General features: G+C 38.8%; 1 protein-coding gene across 1 annotated transcript in view; it reads left to right on the top strand.

The window, feature by feature from the left end:
- The window catches only part of Pkhd1 (PKHD1 ciliary IPT domain containing fibrocystin/polyductin), a 474,396-nt gene that overhangs the window by 328,670 nt on the left and 126,809 nt on the right, over positions 1–18,917 (top strand). Inside the window, 3 exon segments of the mRNA XM_051152952.1 lie at positions 8,796–8,950; positions 10,907–11,059; positions 17,910–18,785. Of these exon segments, the coding sequence (XP_051008909.1) occupies positions 8,796–8,950; positions 10,907–11,059; positions 17,910–18,785 (1,184 nt within the window).

Below are 18,917 nucleotides of genomic sequence, written 5' to 3'. Positions count from 1 at the left end.
TACCTAATAGTGGTTTAGATTAGGTTGTGTGTGAGAGAGAGAAATGGGAGAGACAGAGAGAGAGAGAGAGAGAGAGAGAGAGAGAGAGAGAGAGAGAGAGAGAGAGAGAGAGAGAGAGGAGGAGACGGAGAGGAGAGAGGAGAGAGAGAGAGAGAGAGAGAGGGAGGGAGACAGACAGAGACAGAGACAGAGACAGAGACAGAGACACAGAGACAGAGACAGAGACAGAGACAGAGACAGAGACAGAGACAGAGTCAAATACATGTTGGCAGCAGAAGCTACACAGTGTGCTGAAGGACTCAATACTTGATGGGCAGGAGAGGAGTCAGAGATTATACTAACCTTTGCCCCTAAGCAACTCATTGGGAAGGGTATAACTGAGAACAGGAAAGCAGAGAGAAGCTTATGGAGAACTTTTTGCAAAGCTTTATTTATTTGTTTTCTAGTTCATCATCTCGTTTTTTTGAAAGAAAATAAATTATATAAGGCTTTATTCATCCTGCATTATCTTATTTTTCAAGTGTTTAACTGTTTCTAATTGACAAGTAAAACTATTGAATGTTTAACATGTTTGGAATTATGTCTTGAAACATGTATGTTATGCAACAGCTAAGCAGAGTAAATTAGTATATTCAGTATATCACTTGCTTTTTTTATGGTAAGAAACAAGTGAAGCCTACATTCTCAGCAGGTTTTGAATAAGATGTTAGCCATAATCAGCATGACCTAACATGAGTCCCTTGAATTTTTTCCTCCTTTTTTCTGAGATCAACACTTTTGTTTTCAGATATAAATGAGATTAGATGGTATGATTCTGGCTGTTCCACTCTTTTATGTATTTTTTTTCCAGTAAAATGTTTTTTTTAAATTTTTTACTATTAATTTATTCTTGTTACATCTCAATGGTTATCCCATCCCTTGTATCTTCCCATTCTTCCCTCCCTCCCCCTTTCCCCTTATTCCCCTCCGGAAGGACAGCAGGTTACCGAGAAGAGACTTGATACCCTATGAGCATATACAGGGGGAGGTAATCCCCCTCAGGAACAGTCTTTTATGTATTATAATGTGAGCTATGCTGTTCAAATGGCAGAGCTTCCTTCTGTTTGAGAGCTGGATTATATGCTATTGTGCATATGTGCCTCACTTACTTTTTTTCTTTTATTAGTAGACAAGCACTCGATGGTTTCCCTGTGTTGCCTGTGGTGAATAGTGAAGTTAATGAACATGGAGGTGCAAATGTCCTTTCACACACTGATTTCACTTTCTTTAGCTATGTACTCCCTCCTGGGATTTCTAAAACAGTTATCTTTAGCTTTTTTTAAGGTGTCCAGTTAGACCCGCACTATTTGTTGAAGGTGCTATCCTTTTCCCATTGAATTTGGCTTCTTTGTCAAAAATCAAGTGACCATATGTGTGTGGATTCATTTCTGGGTCTTCAATTTGATTCCATTGATCAACCAGCCTATTGCTGTGCCAGTACCATGCTGTTTTAATTACTAGTGCTCTATAGTACAGCTTGAGAGCATGTATGGAGGATCTTTTATTGTACATGATTGTTTTAGCTATTCTAGGTTTTTTTGTTTTTCCATATGAAGTTGAGAATTGATCTTTCAATGTCTTAAAATTTGTGTAGGTATTTTGATAGGGATTTCATTGAATCATAAATTGCTTTTGGTAAGATGACCATTTTTACTATGTTAAATCTCCTGATCCACGAACAAGGGAGATCTTTCCATCTTCTGATGTCATCTTCAATCTCTTTCTTCAGAGTTTTGAAGTTTTTACAAAGAACTACTTCAGTTGCTTGGTTAGAATTACTCCTAGATATTTTATATTGCTTGTGGCTATTGTGAAAGGGGTAATTTTCCTAATTTCTTCTTTGGCATGATTTTCATTTGTATATTGGAAGGCTACTGACTTTTTTGAGTTAATTTTGTATCCAACCATTTTGATAAGGGTGTTTATCAGCTGTAGGAGTTCTCTGGTGGAATTTTGGGGGGTCACCATTTGCACATATCATCTGCAAATAGGAATAATTTGCAATTAGATCCATATTTATCACCATACACCAAACTCAAGTCCAAATGGATTAAAGACCTCAGCATAAAACCATAGACACTAAATCAGTTAGAAGAAAAAAGTAGGGAAGAGCCTGGAAAACATTGGCACAGGAGACAACTTCCCGAACATAACACCAACAGGCAGGCCTTAATGTCAACAATCAATAAATGAGACCTTATGAAGTTGAGAAGCTTCTGTAAGGCAGAAGACACTGTCAACAGAACAAAGTGACAGCTCACAGACTGGGAAAAGATCTTCACCAACCCTATATCTGACAAAGGTCTAATATACAAACTATATAAAGAACTCAAGAAATTAAACACCACCAAACCCAATAACCCAATTAATAAATGGGGCTCAGAACTAAAAAGAGAATTCTCAACAGAGGAATATCAAGTGGCTGAGAAACACTTAAAAAATGCTCAATGTCTTTAGTCATCAGAGAAATGCAAATCAAAACAACTCTGAGATTCCATCTAACACCCATCAGAATGGCTAAGATAAAAAACTCAATGACAGCACATGCTGGCGAGGATGTGGAGAAAGAGGAATACTCCTTCATTGCTGGTGGGAATGTGAACTTGTACAACCACTTTGCAAATCTATCTGGCACTTTCTCAGAAAAATGGGAATAGGGCTTCCTCATGACCCAGCTATTCCACTCCTTGGAATATACCCAGAAGATGCTCCACCGCACAACAAAGACATATGCTCAATCATAGTGGCCTTGATCATAATAGCCTGAACCTGGAAACAACCTAAATGTTCCTCAGTTGAAGAATGGATAAAGAAACTGTGGTACATTTACACTATGGAATACTACTCAGCTATGAAAAACAAGGAAATCCCAAAATTAGTTGACAAATGGATAGAACTAGAAATGATCATACTGAGGTAACACAGAAGCAGAAAGACTCACATGGCATATATTCACTTATAATTGGACACTAGCCCAAGAGGCATGTCCTATGAAAGTCTTCATTTACCAGAAGATTGGGATATATGTGAGAACATCCTATTGGTACTCTAGGTGAGAGAAGTATGGGGGAATGAGGAAATGGAGGGATTCACGGGGTCCTAGAAACCTACAAGAACATCAGGGTGGGTGGATCTGGGCCCAGGGCTTCTACACAAACTACTGCACCAATCAAGGACAATACATGCAGTAAACATTGAACCCCTACTCAGATCTAGCCAAGGGACAGGACAGTCTCCACAGTTGAGTGGAGGGCGGAGACTGACACTGATACAAACACTGGTGCCCCATATGTGACCACTTCCCCTTAGTGGGGAGGCCTGGTGGCATTCAGAAAAAGGATAAGCAGGCTACCAAGATGAGACTTGGTAGCCTATGATCATATAGTGGGGCATGAGGTCCTCCTTGGTCACAGACATAGGAGAGGGGAATCGAGTGAAAGCAAGAGGGAGGGAGGAATGGGAGGATACAAAGGATGGAATAATAATTGAGATGTAATCTGAATAATTAATTAAATTAATTAAAAACTTAAGATCTCCATTCTTATTTATATATAATCATATACATTATATATTTTAATGTGTATATGTGAATGTGTGTGTGTGTGTGTGTGCGCATGTGTGCGTGCACGTGCAAGTCTACACACCAATTTAGTTTGAGCATAGTTCTCAGAGGAAGATGTTAAAGGTCTCCCTTTGTCACTCTTCATCTGTTCCTTTGAGTCTGTCTCTCCATGAGGCCGAAGCTCTAGAAGTCATGGAGTTCCATAAATACTCCTATCTCAACCTCCCTTGCAGCTGGAGGTCAGAGGCATGCATGAGACACCTGGCTTATCATGTGGGGTCTGAATTCTGTTCTCAATTGCAGAGCCATATCTCTAATTGCAGAGTCCATCCTCTTTTCCACAGCAGCTACACAAATTTAAATTTCTACCAGCAGTTCCCAATACCTCCCTCTTTCTCCTTATCCTTGAATTACTTATTTCCTTGCAATTTTTGTAACAGCTGTTTTAACAGGCTTGCATTGTTTTGATTGGTTTATGACTAGTCTGTAATATACAAAGAAACCACTCATTAAAGAACAGCTAACCATTTTTTACTTTACCCTATCCTCAGGACCTGGCCCTTTAATTTGAGCGCCATCATTAATAATGTCTGTTCTGTTGGTTCTTGTGTTTTTGAAATATCACATATTTGGAATATTTCTCCTCCTCTCTTGTAAGAAGTACACCCAAGGCTTTCTGTATCAATATTAGTATTTGAAACTTAGACAATGAAATAAGGGTGTCAGATATTGAATATCATTACACATCACCCTACTTATCTTTGGAGATTCAACCATTATCTCTAATTTAGCACTCAATTCCCTCATCAGCAAAACCACTGTGGTATTATTTTATGGTTTAAAATTTTAGTGAGTCATAAAACACACGGACGTCCTTTCTTTGTAATAATTATTAAAATAATTTAAGACATAAAATGTTATATAAATGCTAATGTTTCTCTATTCCTTTGGCTTGGCATTCCCTGATGGTAACATCTTATGTAGACATAAAACACTGGTGTGGTTCTCAATGCATGATGGTAAGCTATTTCAACTGGGTGTGCTCTGTCTCTGTAAGTGGCTTCTGGAGAGAGGAAATATTGCTATTGGTTTAGTATATAATCTGTAGCATCTAAGAAAATCGCATCAAAGGCATCTAATTTATATCTGCTCCTTGAAGTTATTTATCTTTTCCAGAAATTAGAACACGTTTGCTCAACTGTATATTATTTTCTAGTATAGCAGAACTTTCCCCTCAAGTTATATTTCATACAGATAATTTATGTATTACTCAAAATTTATTATTAGCATAACTGTGTTTATGTATCAGTGTATAGAGTCAGTGACTGACTTCCCACTTACTAGCAATTAATGATCCTATGTGCAGCTTCTAAAGAGAGTTCTTCAGATGCAGTGAAGCACTAGGTCCTAACCTCCAAGGGGCAACTCTTCCATAGCCATCAAACATTTTACTTTCAGGATAAGGGTGGAAAAAGCACTCTGCAAGGGGAAAGGCTTAAATAATGAGATTAGCATATGATTTACTAAATGTATAACTGGTAAATTACCCTCTCGAATCATAGTTTCTTCTCGTGTAATTATGAGAGTAATAGTGCCTAGCTAATATAATAATTATACAAATTAAGTGAATTAATGAATGTGAAATTTTTTTAGTTCAATTTCTGGCACAAACTCAGCTCCAAGACAGGGAAGCTGATAGGCAATCAAGGTTCTGTTAGAGAAGTAAAGTGAATATTTCTTGATTCATTTTGAAGTGGGGCGCATCCAGACCCTGTCTTCTGTCCGTGTACTTTTTGTATTCCCTATTTTGGCTTCATTTTTCTACTGAAGAATAGTTTGTCCCACTGCTATAAGTTATACCTAATCTCAGAGCTACTGAGCTCTTTTCAGCTTCACAATCAGAGAGAGAGAGTATTACTCTCCTCTTGTAGTCTGTCTAGGAGAGGGATTTTTACAAACATCCTTAGCTTATTCTGAGGTTCTCACTAGAACAACTAAAGTGGTACTGTATAGGGTAGAATAGAAATAGAGTTTTAGAATGTGAGAGATGTCCTGGAAGGGGGTGGAAGGGAGCCTGATAGGCAATTGATCTCCCGTAGTTGTGATTATTGCCCACACCATTTAGACGTCATTATGGAATGTAGTTGCTTCAAGACCCAACAGCCTACATACAACTGAAAATTCTCATTGCATTTTAGTGGCGTTGATGAAAAGTGTTAATATTGGAGTTAAGAATGGAAGAGTAAGTGTTTGTAGAAATCAAAGTCTGTGGCTACTCCTAATTCTCGAGGAAACTAATGTTATGTATTTTGGGACTGGTCAGACACAGCTATTTTCATTATGATTCTCCATTAATGCATGGCTTTATTCATTGAAAGTATGGGTGTGTACATATGAATGTTTTGTGCATAGTTGGAAAACTGTTAAATTAAGTTTATAAAACAATTGTTCTTTGTAACCCTATTGGTCTCCCATAGCCAGGCAAGCATATTATTTTATCTAAGCAGGGTAAATATTAATGCCAAAATAAAGGAAATGGTGCCGATGCTTTTTTCAGACATTAAAAATTTTATCTTTAAGGAGCATTCTGCTGTGATAATTTAAATTTTATGGTTTTTCATTTGAAACCTGTTGATTGGTATATTTCTAGGTATATTTTTCTCAGAGAAAAGAGAATTTTGCTCTTTTCTGTATAACATGACTCATTGGACTTATCCAGAAGCCTAGTTTAAGACTTCTTATTCTTTTTTTTTTAATTTTTAAAATTAATTTATTCTTGTTACGTCTCAATGGTTATCCCATCCCTTGTATCCTCCCATTCTTCCCTCCCTCCCATTTTCCCATTATTCCCCTCCCCTATGACTGTTCCTGAGGGGGATTACCTCCCCCTGTATATGCTCATAGGGTATCAAGTCTTTTCTTGGTAACCTGCTGTCCTTCCTCTGAGTGCCACCAGGTCTCCCCCTCCAGGGGACATGGTCAAATGTGAGGCACCAGAGTACGTGAGAAAGTCACTTCTTATTCTTAAATCACTAAATTGTGATTTTTTTTTTTTTTTTGAGATGGCTGTAACTTAGTGATGGTGGCGAAAAACTGGAGCTGAGCAATAACTCTAGTGTCTGTGATTTGATCATTGCCCCTTGGCGGGTGGCCTTAGTGGGCACACAGAGGAAGGAGATACAGCCTACCCTGAAGAGACCTGATAGACTGTGAGGAGGAGCTGAAGGAGAGAAACCTGTTCTTTAGGATCCCAAGTGTGGGATCGAACGGTCTAGTAAGAGAACAGGTGATGTTACTTCACTAGCAGGGCAACCTCCTCGTGCAGGAGCTTACTTGCTACCAGATGAAAAAGATCCTGTGAACAGACTCTGGGAGGAGATATATAAATGAGCCCAGAACTGGCGGCTGCGCGGATTGGAGACTTGGGATAGATTTGGCTGTTCATTGCTATACTTCACGACGCTCCTAGAGAAATCCGCTTGATGAAAGGCTTCAGAGCTTCAACTCCTGCTGAGGCTCTGAGGTTTTATTACCCCCGGTTCCAGTGGAAGAAATCCTTCGGCTTCCGATCGGAGAATCGTTCCTCAGGACTGATATCCTTAAAGTTTTGTTGTTGTGTGAATTAACCTTCATTTCCCACTGTTTTGGTTCATCTTGTTATAATTAACGTAGGCTCAGTCAATAAGTTATTAATAAAATATTTTGGTTAAGAAAATTGGGACTACAAGGAGACACCCCCATAAGAGGTCTAGGGGAGGGGAATAGTGCAGAAGAGGGAAGGAGGATGGGAACTGGAAGATAGGGACTGGAAGATAACAATCTAACAATCGAGATGTAATGTGAATAAATTATAACAAAAAATGTAAACAAAGAAACTCCCGTCAGAGCCACAGCCCTTCATTTGTCTTATAAATAGCATCTGTTCTATTCTGCCATTGAGTCTTCTAAGGTATCATAACAATCAAAGGCACTGCTAAGATACTTATTAGTGGTCCTGTCAGTGTATGCTGCATAATCGATGTCTTGTCCAGCCTGTGATGCCTACATGGACATTTACAGTGCAGAGTTGGTTGTCAATGTTTATAATTTTGACTAAAGAGACACTGTTAAATTGGTGTTAGGTGTAAGGCCACAGAGTGAACTTGCAGTGTTGAAATATACAAGGATTGTGAAAGAAAAAAAATCAGTCATATTCATTAAGAAAACGTTTCACAGCAATGGCAGATTAAAAAGAAAATTAATTTAATGTGAGTCTAATGAAATGGTCAAAGTACTCACTGACTCATGGAGAGAGAAAGACAGGATGCTTAGAATAGTGCACCAGAGCAGAACACACCCACAACTTCACACAATGCATTGTGGATGTCAGCGAGATAGAAACATTTGACTTCTTCCTTGAAGATCCAGAGCTGGAAAACTAAATAGCTTTTTGAGGTCGCACAGATGGAGCAAGAATTCAAAAGACACACAGCTCTATCTATCTGACCAGGAAGTTATTAAGCTTTGTGTATATGTTGTCCAAAAAAGGAAAATACATCTTCAGGAAACCTGAAAAGGAATCTCATTGAAAATAATTTTGTTATTCAAGTTGTTTCGCAGTCAAGAAGGGAGATTGCTCTTAGCAAAAGCACATGGAGATATGATTGCAAAACTCTGTGAAATTGCTCGGATTATAAGCATTCACCACCACACCTGGATTTTTTTTTTTAATTCTTTTTTTTCTTTTTTTTTTATTAATTTATTCTTGTTACATCTCAATGTTTATCCCATCCCTTGTATCCTCCCATTCCTCTCCCCCCCCCATTTTCCCATTATTCCCCTCCCCTATGACTGTTCCTGACGGGGATTATGTCCCCCTATATATTCTCATAGGGTATCAAGTCTCTTCTTGGCTACTTGCTGAATAAAATAAAAACTGAAAAAATAAAAACACACCTGGATTTTTAAAAATGTGCTTTCTGGGATTCAAATTAAGGTCTTCATGCTTGCAAAACAAAACTTTATGAACTCAATTTTTCCTCAGCACACAACATTCAATGTTCAACAAGAGCTTCTTTCTCTTGTTTTGCTGTGGTCCCTCTTTTAGTTTCCATGGTGAGATATGCTGATTTTGTGGCTTTTACTCTGTCTTGGGTTACTCGATGATTTCTGTTGTTTATGGAGTATATCTGATACCCGTTTTCTGTGTTTTCAGGATTATAGTAGAGGATGCAGTGGACTGGCAGGCCCATGACAAAATCGTCCTCAGCTCTTCATCTTATGAGCCTCATGAGGCAGAAGTCCTCACTGTGAAGGAAGTCAAAGGCCATCACATCAGGATCTTTGAACGTCTTCAACATCGACACATTGGTATGGCTTTGCTTTGTTGCATGCTTCCTGGAGGCATCATGAAGGATCTGCTTGGTAGCCTGCCCAGGCATGTTCCACTTGATTGACATTAGGAGTGGAAGGAGGCTACCTGATTGCTGCCCTACACTTGTGCTGGAAACCTTTCTCAATTTTTCCCTTCCCCTGCCCTACCCTCAACCACCTTTTCCCTCTCCTCCTTTCCTTTCCTTCCTTCCTCCTTCCTTCCTACCAACTTTTATTGTTTTTATTTATTTGAAACAGGGTCTGACAAAGCACGGCAAGCTTGCAATTCAAACTCATTCTCCTACCATAGTTCTCCAGTGCTGAGATGATAGGCATGTATGCATCATGCCTTCACGCCTGGCTTAGTTTTAGCTTTTAATTTACTTAGGTATCAAGACCGGGTCTCATTATATAGTTCTGGCTCACTTAGAACTTGCTATGTGGACCAGGCTGGTCTCGAGCTCAAGAGTTCCATTTGCTTCTGCCTCTGTGGTGCTGGGATTAAAGGCAGGTACCATCACACTTGGAATATTGTTTACTTTCAAAATAATATTCAGATATTTTATTAGACATTTTATCATTCAGGATGGAAAGTCAAAGAGAAGAGTTGAAAAAAAAATACCTTACGTATCAGTAGACAGTTTATGACTAAGAACAAAACTCATTGACACTTAAGGATCTAGTTCATTTTGTGGCACATTGAATTCTAGAGTACCTTGGAGTATGATGGATAGTGTAAATAATAACTTTATGTAGAAATATACTCTTCTTAATACAATATATATTTTACATATTGTCTACTAAATGACCAAGAAGATTAAAAGAAACAGAAGAACTCAGATACTTTCTTGTAAAAACAGGTAATGAGTACTGTGTATGAATAAGCCATTAAGGAAAACCACCTCTTGTGTCATGTCAGAAATAGGTTTAACTCAGGGGCTATAACTAATGACATATGCAAAATAAATGCTTTAGAGAATTGTTTTGTTATATAATACATGAGAGGGGAGTATAAATGTTCACCAAGACTATCTCAAGTTATTTCTAACTTATCGTTTCAGGGGTAGTACCCCCTTCTCTGCTCTCTGTTATTTTTGAGATGCAATTTTTCTGTTGAATTTATGGCCTCCACTCATTCTCCTGCCTCAGCCTCTGAAAATTAGCTAGGACTGTAGCCATCTATCACCATGGCCAGCTTGATTTTCTGTTTATACCCTATGAGCATATACAGGGGGAGGAAATCCCCCTCAGGAACAGTCAGAGGGGATGGGAATAGGGGGAAAATGGGAGGGAGGAAAGAATGGGAGGATACAAGGGATGGGATAATCATTGAGATGTAACAAGAATAAATTAATAAAAAATTTTAAAAAATCACAGCATAGAAAGGAACAGTCTTTACTAACTCTGTCCAATTAGAGTCGCCATGAAATGTCAGTGGAAAGAGAATAGCAAGATTCCTCCTTACTCCTTTCTGCTAGCTGGTCCAGGTACACAGATGAAGCTTCACATTGCTTCTTTCAATTTCTCTGACTTGCAGTTTACACTCTACCATGGCCTCATCTGACTTGGGATTCTTTACTCCCATGATGGAGGATATGGACAATGTGCTGTCAAATGTCACAGCCTGCCTCTGATGCATGCAAGAAAGGAGGTTGGGGCACTACTAATTGGACAAACCTCTGAACCAGTGGCCTGTCCTAGTACCCAGAGTTATTGAAAAGAAATGAATTATTGCTCACACATTCTCTTTGATCCCAAAGAGGGACAAGTGAACAAGTTTTTCATTTCTTGGCTGACATCTGTCGAGTGTGCCTGAGGAAAAGCTGGTTTTCATGTTGGAAGGACGTCTAACAGGAAGGGAAAATTTCACTCGTGAGGAACGCTGGGTCCCCAGCTAGCAGTTTCCAAGACAGACAGTTAACAGTTGTTTTCCCCTGACTCCTGTTTCTCTAGGAAGTGCCCACGTGCTGGAGGATGGGCAACATATTTCTTTGGCGGCTGAGGTTGGACTATTGACTCGAAACATTAAAATTCAGTCCGAGTCATCATGTAGAGGGAGACTGCAAGTAGGGTCCTTCAGGAAGTCTATCAGAGAAGAGTTTTCTGGTAAGTGAAATGGAATATACAATTACTAAGCATTAGCACTCAGCGACTAAGTAATTCTGGACCACTCATCTGGGACACTCAGAAATTTCAGCTGTGACAATTTCCACTTAGAATGCAAAATGATGAAATTAGGTGGCTTCTTTGTGCTCCAGGAAGTTATGAATTTTCAGCCCTAATCTTTGCTAAATTATCAGTGGGAAGTTAAATAATATTCTAGAGATCAGTGCTTATGCACACTTTCACCATAAAGACAACACCGTCAGCAAATGTGACTTTTCCTCTGCTTTGAAATGACAGATTATTTAATACCCATTTGAATCTTACCACTTTCCTGATTTTCTCTTACTTGTTCCTAGTAGCATTCAGTATCTAATGGTAGATGTGAGCTCATGCTACAAATTAGGGGCAGGGATTTAAATACAAACCATTTCCATGTTTTAGAGTGCTTAAAAGAGCAATTCAACCTGATAAAAAGAACAATGGAGTCTCTTTCTTTGAAATTTATGCTTTGGCATTTTTTTTGGAATCTTTCAAAATTATTTGATGACTTTATTTATTAAATGCATGTTCTGGCGATAGTTTTACAAAACTCTTTCTGATCAAATAGTTTGGGAATGTTGTCAGGATAGCGCCATCTTTGAAAGTCATTGTATACCCTTCCTTAAGGATCTGAGTTTATTTATACAATCATTCCCTTGAGTCTTAGAATTTTCTTTTAATACTTTTTGAAGGATACATCGACTGCTGATTAGTTCTATATTCTTTTAAGTAACAATGTCAGGTTTTCTACTATTTCTTGAAGGAATTTTTAAAAATAAATATTTGTCATTAGAAAACATCTGAATAAATCCAAAGTCTATTAAGGTTTGGTTTCTATAACTCAAGGCAATCTTATAGTATTTTATGAGGTTTTTCATTCTGTAAGATGAAGAGACAACATATGATGAGCAGAACAGAGAGACAGGAGACAGAAGAAATGATGTTTTTCCTTAATTCTTATATTAATTAAGTTATTTATTAATTTACATCCCAATTGTAGCTTCTGCTCTTTCCTCTCACCCCAGACCCTACCTTTGTACCCCTCCCCCAATCCACACCTCCTCTCTTTTTTTCTCAGAAAAAGGGAAGATTCCCATGGATATCAAAAAGGGAAGATTCCCATGGATATCAATCAACCAGTCTTGGTGTATTAAATTGGAATAAGACTAGGTGCATCTTTTACTATTGAGGCTAGACAAGGCAGTCTAGTTAGGGGAGAGGCATCTAAATGCAGGCAACAGAGTCAGAGACAGCCCACATGAAGACCAATTGTGAAGAATAAGTATTTTGGAAGTGTGCAGCCAAAAGTGGAACTTCGGTATCACCCTTAATCATGTCAAGGCTCAGAGACTATTGAAGAAGAAGAAGGCTTGGCAAGACTGTAAGTGCCAGAGGCTGGGGAAGACCAGACCAAAACTGTGTCCTCAAGATATGACAAGGCCACCACACTTATAAACTTATAGCAGCTGTGGTTGTTTCTATAAGACCTACATGAGATCAAGCCAGTTGATATTCCAGTGTGAGCCTCTTCTCCATATCTGAGCAGCCATTGGAAAATGATGGCTTCTTGGGGAAAGAGAGTCCGTTTTCTTTAATAGAGAGTCTGGAATGATGACTACATTTCAGTATAAGGCCCCACACTCAAGAATATGTGAGTAGCACTAATTGGGTGGATTGGGTTAAAAATGCATGGCATATATTTATAAAATTAAGAAAGAATTAATAAAATATTATCTTTTTTTTTAAAGAAAAGAAAGTCCCTGTGCACTTGAATACAATAAAGGCTCAGAGAAGACCTGGAAAAAGTGCTCTAACCACTACTTAATATTATCATCATGGGGAGTTCTCTTGGCACTATTTGTTCACTATTTTTGGAATATTCAGATCTTAAATCAGAAGGTCATGATTTCTAGTGAATAGGAAAATGCTTCGCATAGTCTCTCTCTATAGTTGCAAGAGGTGAATTTGTTCCCTATGAGGCCAATTGTTGATTTCTGGTGACATTGTTTCTTATTATAAGTTAGGGGAGTTTCTAGCACATAATGAATAGATGCTAAATGCATGACACAGTGACATGTAAGAGAGAAATGCCTGCCTCAAAATAGCATGATGTTGAGGTCAAACAACCTTATTCTAGGTGATAGAATCAGAAGCTGGACTCTGGGCTTATAGAAGTGATTGTAAAGTTGGAAGCCAGAGACTCAGCTAATGAAAACTTGGTCAAGCAGGACCATGGTCATGGAATAGGACTGAAGACCAAATCTTACAGCTGAGCACAAAGCCTGACAGAATCCTAAGCATCTGTAGTTGCTAAACTATGACTTTTAAAATAACCGTATTAAATGCTTCTGTGGGCTGGAACTGTTCTGGTTTTCCCACTGTGGAGATTTTTTCCCTTTAATGACCCCTTTCTGTCCAGAATACAATCCAGGGTCTCACACTACATTAAGAACCCTTGCTTTTTAAAGCATGCATATCACTTCAGGGGAGAGGGTGGGAAGATTGTAATAACCAGTGGATCAGGGTGTTTGCTCTGAGACTGTGTCTCTGAACATGAAGCTGGACAAGGATGCCAACAACAAACATGCCGAAGTGAACCATGGCAGGGCCACAAGGCCTCAACTCTACCCAAAGAACTACAGGCAACTAGGACATGCTGAAAGCTGGAGAAATAGTCATCCCCAGGGAAGAGCACACCAACTGGTTGTACAAATGGTTATCCCGGGGGATGTATATACGAGTAACACTATACAGACTGAGCAGGTTATATTTAGGAAAAAAAAAAAAAAGATGGCATGGGATTTGAAAGGAGGAGTATATGGGTAGGTTTAGAAAAGAAGGGGAAATTATGTAAGTATCTTAGAATATAAAGAAAAAAGAAATATTTTTTTTTTTTTCAAACTAGCCTGAGTCAGAGTCCAGATGAAGTAGATTCTGCAGCTATATAGCATGGATGCTGCGGACTGGTTATAGAGATGAAAACCAGGAGAGGACAGTCTCTACTGGTTACTAAGGACTGCTATACTGTTTGTCTTTTTTTTTTTTTTTTTTTTTGACAATGTCTATCCAGGAAGTTCTAAGATAATAATTTCAAAAGGGAAACGTGGAAAGTACATATTAGCAAAATTGAATCTGAATCTGTCATTTAAATGCTCAGGATTTTTAAGTACTTGCTTACAATTTATTGGTTTTCATTTATTGCTTAAATGTACATGCAAATCAAATGATGTTGAGCAGTTTGAAACTGTGAATTCCAATCACGTAGATATAAGATCTTGAACTACTACTCACAGGATATGCTAATGAGAGGCTATAACCACCATGCATAATAGGAAATAGCCTGTTTTCATGTGGTTTGCACTTTGGTTTGATAACGTTCATGTCAAAGTTTGATGTGCATGGCAGGTACAACATACATTTTAGCTGTGTGTTATTGGCAAAAAGTATCAAGAGACAAATATGATTTCAGTGGTTGTTGCTAAAATCCCTTCCTTGAGGGCAATGGAAACAGTATCTACCCTTCTCCTCCTGTGGTTCAAAAAACCAACCAAGATGTGACTACACCAAAGTTCACCCTGGAGAATTTGTGAGTTTTATTAGGTATACTTATAGAAAAATGTGTAAGGGATATGGGCAGGAATGTAGGTGACCTTAATGTAGCCATACTGGAAGGTTTGTTACAAGAAGAAATGATGCCATTTTCGTGTCTTCAGAGATAGAATAACTTATGCTATTCTCACACTAATATCTTCTAGCCCCTTCCCAAAGACCATATACAATTAGGCAGAATTGCATACAGCTTGGTAGTTTCAGTAGGTGGATACTCAGACAGGGGCTCTGTAATGTCCCCATTGCCTAGTGTTGTAGGGGAAGGTAAATAGTCAATAGACTAACTGTAATGATATATTTTGAGTGGGACCAGCAGAACTCCTGAAGATGGTGGCAGTGTGGCTCAGAAGTCAGTCCTATATGACAAAGTTTAGCACAGTATTTCTATACCATCTATCAGAAGATTCTCAAATACTGTCAACTGAGTGAACTAATTACTGGACTTCTTTTATCCAGTTGCATGAGAGGCACGTCATCTTTTACTTTCTCCTTACCAAAGCAATTGACTTCTTCACAGCCGCTGATTTGCAGCTGTGAAACTGTTCCAGTTTCCAATCTCTGAAGGTGGCCTACCTTTGAGCATTAATTAAAAGTACGTGTGTGGGTCTGTTTCTCATCTTTGATTCAATTCCATTGATCAACCAGCTTATTTCCATTCCAGTACCATGCCTTTATTTATTTATTTATTTATATTTATTTATTTTTTATTACTGTTGCTCTATAGTACAGCTTGAGGTCAGAGGTCTTCCATCTTTTTTTAAAAAAAAGTTTGTTTGTTTGTTTATTTGTTTGTTCACTTTACATCCTGGTCACAATCCTATCCTTCTTGACCTCCCAGTCCTACCATCTCTACCTCTCCCCCCACCCCTCCCTTATTCCTCAGAAAAGAGGAGCCTCCCCTTTCCCATCCACCCCAGCTCATCAAGTTGTATCAGAACTGAGCAAGTCCTCTTCCCCTGCGGCCTGACAGGGCAGTCCCACCAGGGGGAAGTATTGAAAAGCTGGCAAGAGAGTTTATGTCAGAAAGAATCCCCACCAGCTCGCCTTACTGAGGGACCCACATGAAGCCTCAGCTTCCCATCTGTGTATGGGGCCTAGGTCCACTCCATGCATGGTCTGTGGCTGGCACTTCAGTGTCAATCCAGCCCCTCTGGGTCCCGGTTAGTTGGCTCTGTTGGGCTTCTTGTGAGGCTCCTGTCACCTCCAAGTCCTTTTCTCCTTCCCTCCACTTTTCCACAAGACTCCCTACTCATCGCCCCATGTTTGACTGTGAGTCTCAGCATCTGTTTTGAGGCACTGTTTCTTCCATCTTTAAAAAAAGAAGTAACTCCATGATTTACCTTGACCATTGCCTCAAAACCAAAACAAAACCTCATAAATTCCAACAACAACTATTAAGAAAAAAGAAGTGAGGGACCAAGTTGTCAAGTTGTAATCCTCCTAGCAAAGGATATGTGACCAATGACTGACATACAGCTATTGCTGGTTACCTGACTCCAGTATGAATTTGTTCCTGTTATAGTGTTGAGTATTTCACTGTTGTGGGTGTTTTGTCTCACCCCTTCTCGATCAGAGGCATGTAGCTTGCATGTCTGTACACCCGTAACAGTGTACTTGCAGTGAGGTTCATTGTACTTAGTCATATGTCCAGGTGAAAACCTTAGTCTGTCAATCATTTTATGTCTTAGTTTCCTTATCAGCAAAATAGGGATAATTGTACCTTACTCATAGGATCTTTGTGATAAGATTGTGTGTGTGTGTGTGTGTGTGTGTGTGTGTGTGTGTGTGTGTGTGTTACAGCAAAGCTTGGCACATGCTCAGTGTTATATGGGAATTAGATGTTACAGTTATTTTACTTTATTATTAGTTCATAACATATAATCATATAGTATGTATTTTTTTACCAGAAATGTACAAACTGATTATTAATACTCACATTTAAAACCAATGTGTAGGCTGGTTCTGTATTATTGTAATGATATCATTTTAAGGAAGCACAGCTAGGCATGTGGTGGTATCCAATTGTAATCCTAGCACTTGGGAGAAATTAGCTGAGCATGGTTGCATAAGCCTATGATCTGAGATACTTAGAAAGCCAAAGCCAGACTGAGCAATTTAATGAGACTCTGCCACTCCCCACCAAAAAATAAAAATAAAAATAAAGAAGGCCAGGATAGAAGCATAGTGGTAGAATCCTGGCCTAGTAGTATACTAGATTTAGGATTGAGAGTTCAGTCATCAGTACAGCAAATAATATACAATAAAAATATAATATTAAAAGAGCTTAAAGTCCTCAGTGAGATTACATAATTATTACTTTTTATCAATTATGTAAAAAATCTCATTGCTTTAAAAAAGAATGTGGGAAATATAGTGTGGCTAAGATTAAAGGTTTCATGGGGTTTTTCTTTATATTTATTCCTGAAAATTGATCCTTTGGTATCACACATGCTAGGTCAGTGCTCTACCACTTAGCTCTTTGTAGAGTCTTCTTTTTCAGATTTTATTTAGCTACAGAGATTCACAGAGTAGCTCAGGCTGGCCTTGGATTGGCTCTGTAGCACAGTCAGGCTTTGAACATTCCATCCTTTTGCTTCAGCTGCCAATGTTTCCTGGTTACAGCTCTGTGTCTTCAAATCCAGTTTCACAAATATTAAATGTGTATTATGCTTTTTTTTTAACCATGTTTTCATCAAGAAGCTCAGATTTCTGGACATTAATTGGGTCATAATAATCTTTCCTTTTTTTCATCATCTCAATATGTAATTACAACTCATTGGAATGGGATCCTTGAGACAGACAGGAGACATGACTTTGAGGCAAGTAGGCAACAATCTACATATTCTTTTTTCTTATCCAAGCCATTGATTCAGACTCCTAACAAATACAAAGGGTCTAAACCACCTGTGTACTTCGCCAAGGTTATTCCCTGCCTATTTTTCTTCTCATTTTTTATATCAGAGTCCAGAGAGCATGTTACTATGACTACAGTGTGATATTTCCATTGATTCATTTTTTTTTTTTTTTTGTAAGAATTTACAGTGTGAACTAGAGTCTTAGTGCTAAGGATAATGATTACATTTCATTTAAATATCTGCATATTCTAATGCCCCAAAGCAGAGGCCTTTGGTATTTTGTGGGAAATAAGAAAGAACCTAAACTGAATATATATGGGTTTCTTTTTTTTTTTTTTTTTTGGTAGGTGTTCTTCAACTTCTAAATGTAGAAATTCAGAACATGGGGTCGCCATTGTATTCGTCCATTGAATTCATTGGTGTGGCAGCTGGATCCTGGGTCTTATCTTCTACTATACATCAAAGCTGCGGTGGAGGCATCCATGCATCTTCCAGCCATGGCATGATTTTAAAAGACAACGTAGTGTTTGGCACAAGTGGCCATGGCATTGATGTGGAGGGCCAGAACTATTCTCTCTCTAATAACCTCGTCATTCTGACAATGCAGTCACCAAGCTCATCTGTTTGGGTGGCAGGAATCAAAGTGAACTATGCAAAGGATGTCATTCTCAGTGGCAATGTGGTGGCAGGATCAGAGAGACTTGGCTTTCACGTAGGTGGCCATGAGTGCTCCTCAGAACTGGTTTGGTCCGACAATGTGGTTCACTCAAGCCTGCATGGCCTTCATCTCTACAAGACACGTGAACCCAACAACTGTACTGCTGTCTCTGGATTTCTAGCTTTTAAGAACTTTGACTATGGTGTCATGATACAGACAGAGAATAGTGTGGACATGCACAACATCACTCTGGTAGACAATACTATTGGCCTTTTAGCCATTGCATATGTATCTTCTGCTCCACTGAGCTCCATCAGCACTGTACAGATTATGCTTAGGAATTCAGTCATTGTGGCCACTAGTGCCTCTTTTGACTGCATCCAAGACAGAAAGGCACCTCAGATGGCCAACTGGACATCAGCAGATAGAGCGCCTTCCAATCCCAGAGGAGGACGAGTTGGTATTCTGTGGCCTATTTTCACCTCAGAACCAAATCAATGGCCTCAGGAGCCATGGCACAAAGTGAAGAGCGGTAATTCAGTTTCAGCAATTACAAAGCTTCAAGGTAGGATTCTGGGATTTGTCCTAAAAATGGGGCTTTACACACCTAAGCACACAATTTTTAGTAGTGTTCTGAAATTGCACATCAAGAAGGTCCAATGGTAATAGGGGAGGGGAGATAGAGGAAGAGAGAGGG

Source organism: Acomys russatus, chromosome 11 (genome assembly GCF_903995435.1).
Source record: "Acomys russatus chromosome 11, mAcoRus1.1, whole genome shotgun sequence".
Classification (NCBI taxonomy): Eukaryota; Metazoa; Chordata; class Mammalia; order Rodentia; family Muridae; genus Acomys; species Acomys russatus.
This window is presented reverse-complemented; position numbering and strand designations above follow the sequence as displayed.